At 45.5% G+C, this 2,510-nt stretch overlaps 1 protein-coding gene across 1 annotated transcript; it reads right to left on the reverse strand.

Moving 5' to 3' along the window:
* Positions 1-993: 993 nt before the first annotated feature.
* Positions 994-1,689, reverse strand: LOC106580243 (sesquipedalian-1-like). The gene has a single exon (XM_014161062.1). It carries the CDS (start codon positions 1,687-1,689, stop codon positions 994-996), a length of 696 nt encoding a protein of 231 aa, XP_014016537.1.
* Positions 1,690-2,510: the final 821 nt, after the last annotated feature.

Here is a 2,510-nt window from a genome sequence, read left to right on the forward strand (position 1 = left end):
GATTTCTATCATCTGTCAGATATACTCAATTCAGTAACATTCAGGGGTCATCCTTTGTGTATAGAAAAATGGTAGAAATGTCACGTTCTGACCAGTATAAGGGGTTATTGTTTATTGTAGTTTGGTCAGGACGTGGCAGGGGGTATTTGTTTTATGTGGTTCGGGGTTTAATGGTATATGTATTTATGTACGAGGGGTGTTTGATTTATGTGTTCCGGGGTTTTGGGGTAATGTTCTTGTTTTGTATTTCTATGTTTTTCTATGTTGTGTATTTCTTTGTTGGCCTGGTATGGCTCTCAGTCAGGAACAGCTGTACATTGTTGTTGCTGATTGAGAGTCATACTTAGGTAGCCCTGTTTTCACCTGTCCCTTTGTGGGAAGTTGTTGTTGAACTGCTGTGTGTTATTCTGCAACACTGTTCGTTCGATCGTGTTCTTGTTTTGTTTGTTACGTGTTCAATAAAAGTCATTATGAGCACTCAACCCGCTGCGCCTTGGTCCACTACGTACGACGACCATTACAAGAAAACAACAATGATATAAAACGTGATAAAAGAGTTGATTCTATTGTAGTTTAAGATTTAAAAATACCAAATAACTAGAAATGTGTAAATACAAAGCTTTTCCTTGAAATACCATACTCTCATATAAAATTAAGTTACAGTAAAGTCATATGACAACATCATATTACCGATGGCCCATGACAGCTAAAACTACCAGGAAAGTGCTGCTTTTAGCAAACCAGCCAGCTTCCCAGACTGCCCCAAGACAGTGTTTGGAATTACAAGGACACACTCTCTGACATTAAAATCAAGGGATTTTGCGGTGAAACAATTGTGCGAGGTGACAAGTACCCTTTCTACTGTTGGGCTGTGAGGTGGGAGGGAGGTGCGCCTAACTAGCTCTGAAGCCACTTCACCCTCAGTTCAGTAACCTATTTTCTGTACCAGTCGTGAAATTTGGAGAAGCAAAACTCAGGAGAGAGACGCAAAACTCAGGAGAGAGACGCACCCCTACTGCGCGGAGGCACAGGCGGAGGCCTGACCACATCGCCCCCTCCGTTCCCATTTCTGTTCCCCTCCCACGGCACACCAGAGGGGGGACCCTCTGCGCACCCATTGACCTGAGCAGAGGTGCCTGAAAGGAGTTGCACCTCCTCCTGAAGGCTGAGGGTATGAGTCTCCCCCTGTGCGACAGCTGAACCTGTAACCTGGGAAGAGGGCACCAGGGGAGCACTGGATGATGTTCCTGATTTGGAGCGTGCCACCGCCACAACCTTCCTGGAGGACTTGGGCCTGCCCTGCAGCCCTCCAGGCCCATCCTGGATCTCCTCCAGCTCCCGCACCACCAGGCGCATGTAACCGAAGCTGGCTCGTGACACAGCCTTCATCCAAGATTCCATGGCTGCCTGGTTCTCCGCCGCCATCTTGTAGACACACACCTTGGCGCAGGTGAAGGCGAGCTCTTCAGCTGACTTGCAGAGCATCACGGTGCAGCCCTCCAACACGATGACGCTGATGGGTTCCTGGCTCTCACACTCCTCAAAGTAGAACAGCATGTTGCCCTTCAAGATGAACCATTGCCTGTGGTAGGCTGTGTTCCACTCCCCCTTCTTGAACAGAAAGCCCATCATGTCTGGCGGCGAGACGCAGGTGGCATAGTGAGCCACGCTACATTCGTTCAGCTTCATTACTCTCCCTCCACAGGGGAGTCCTTAATAAAAAAACAATGTACAATACAGTATCTGGTTACTAGTCAGACTCATCAATAAGATGATGTATTAATTATTTAGGTAAACATCTTTCACGATACGGTTTAGAGGCGTCTAGGATTAGACTACTGTAAACAAACGTCCTGTCTACCCATTTGTAGGTTACAAGTAGTGTAGTGCAACGTCTTGAATTATTTGGATTTGTTTACGAGATGCCTGGGGTCATGCAAGAGGTCACTGTAACGGTCTCTGCTAGCTAGAGCCACTTAGCCTAATGGCATTGACGTAATATGATTGGACAGGTGAAGGCGAGTGCTCTGCCACATACAGTAGCTTTCACATGTCCAGACAAGTCTTTTCAGTGATGCATTTTTTAAGCATTAGGCTACTACAGGGTTAGGGTGCAAAAATGTGCTTTTACATTTAACAGCATTTTCAGTCAATTGGTGCGTCGAAGACTGGATGTAGACTAGGGGTATCCTCATAGGTCTATCTCATATCCAGTAAGTGAATCCTTCACAGTCCAGTTTAACCTCACAACAACAGCCTTGGAGCTCAGAATTCAACATCCCTCCTCTCACCTGCTGCTGGAGTTGAAACAGAATATAGTATACTGCAAAATGTAACACTGTCATTTCAGAAACAAATGATAATTTCACACCACAGCTTTTTTTTGCCTAGAACACTCAATATGCAGTAGAGGTATACTGTAGCTATACGCTCTACTCACACGTGAATGTTTCAGGTATAATGTTATCTTAACCTTTCCTGGTTTAGCTGGCTTAGTTTAGATTAGACTA

The sequence above is a fragment of the Salmo salar genome, chromosome 20 (genome assembly GCF_965601325.2).
Source record: "Salmo salar chromosome 20, fSalSal1, whole genome shotgun sequence".
In the NCBI taxonomy this organism is placed as follows: Eukaryota; Metazoa; Chordata; class Actinopteri; order Salmoniformes; family Salmonidae; genus Salmo; species Salmo salar.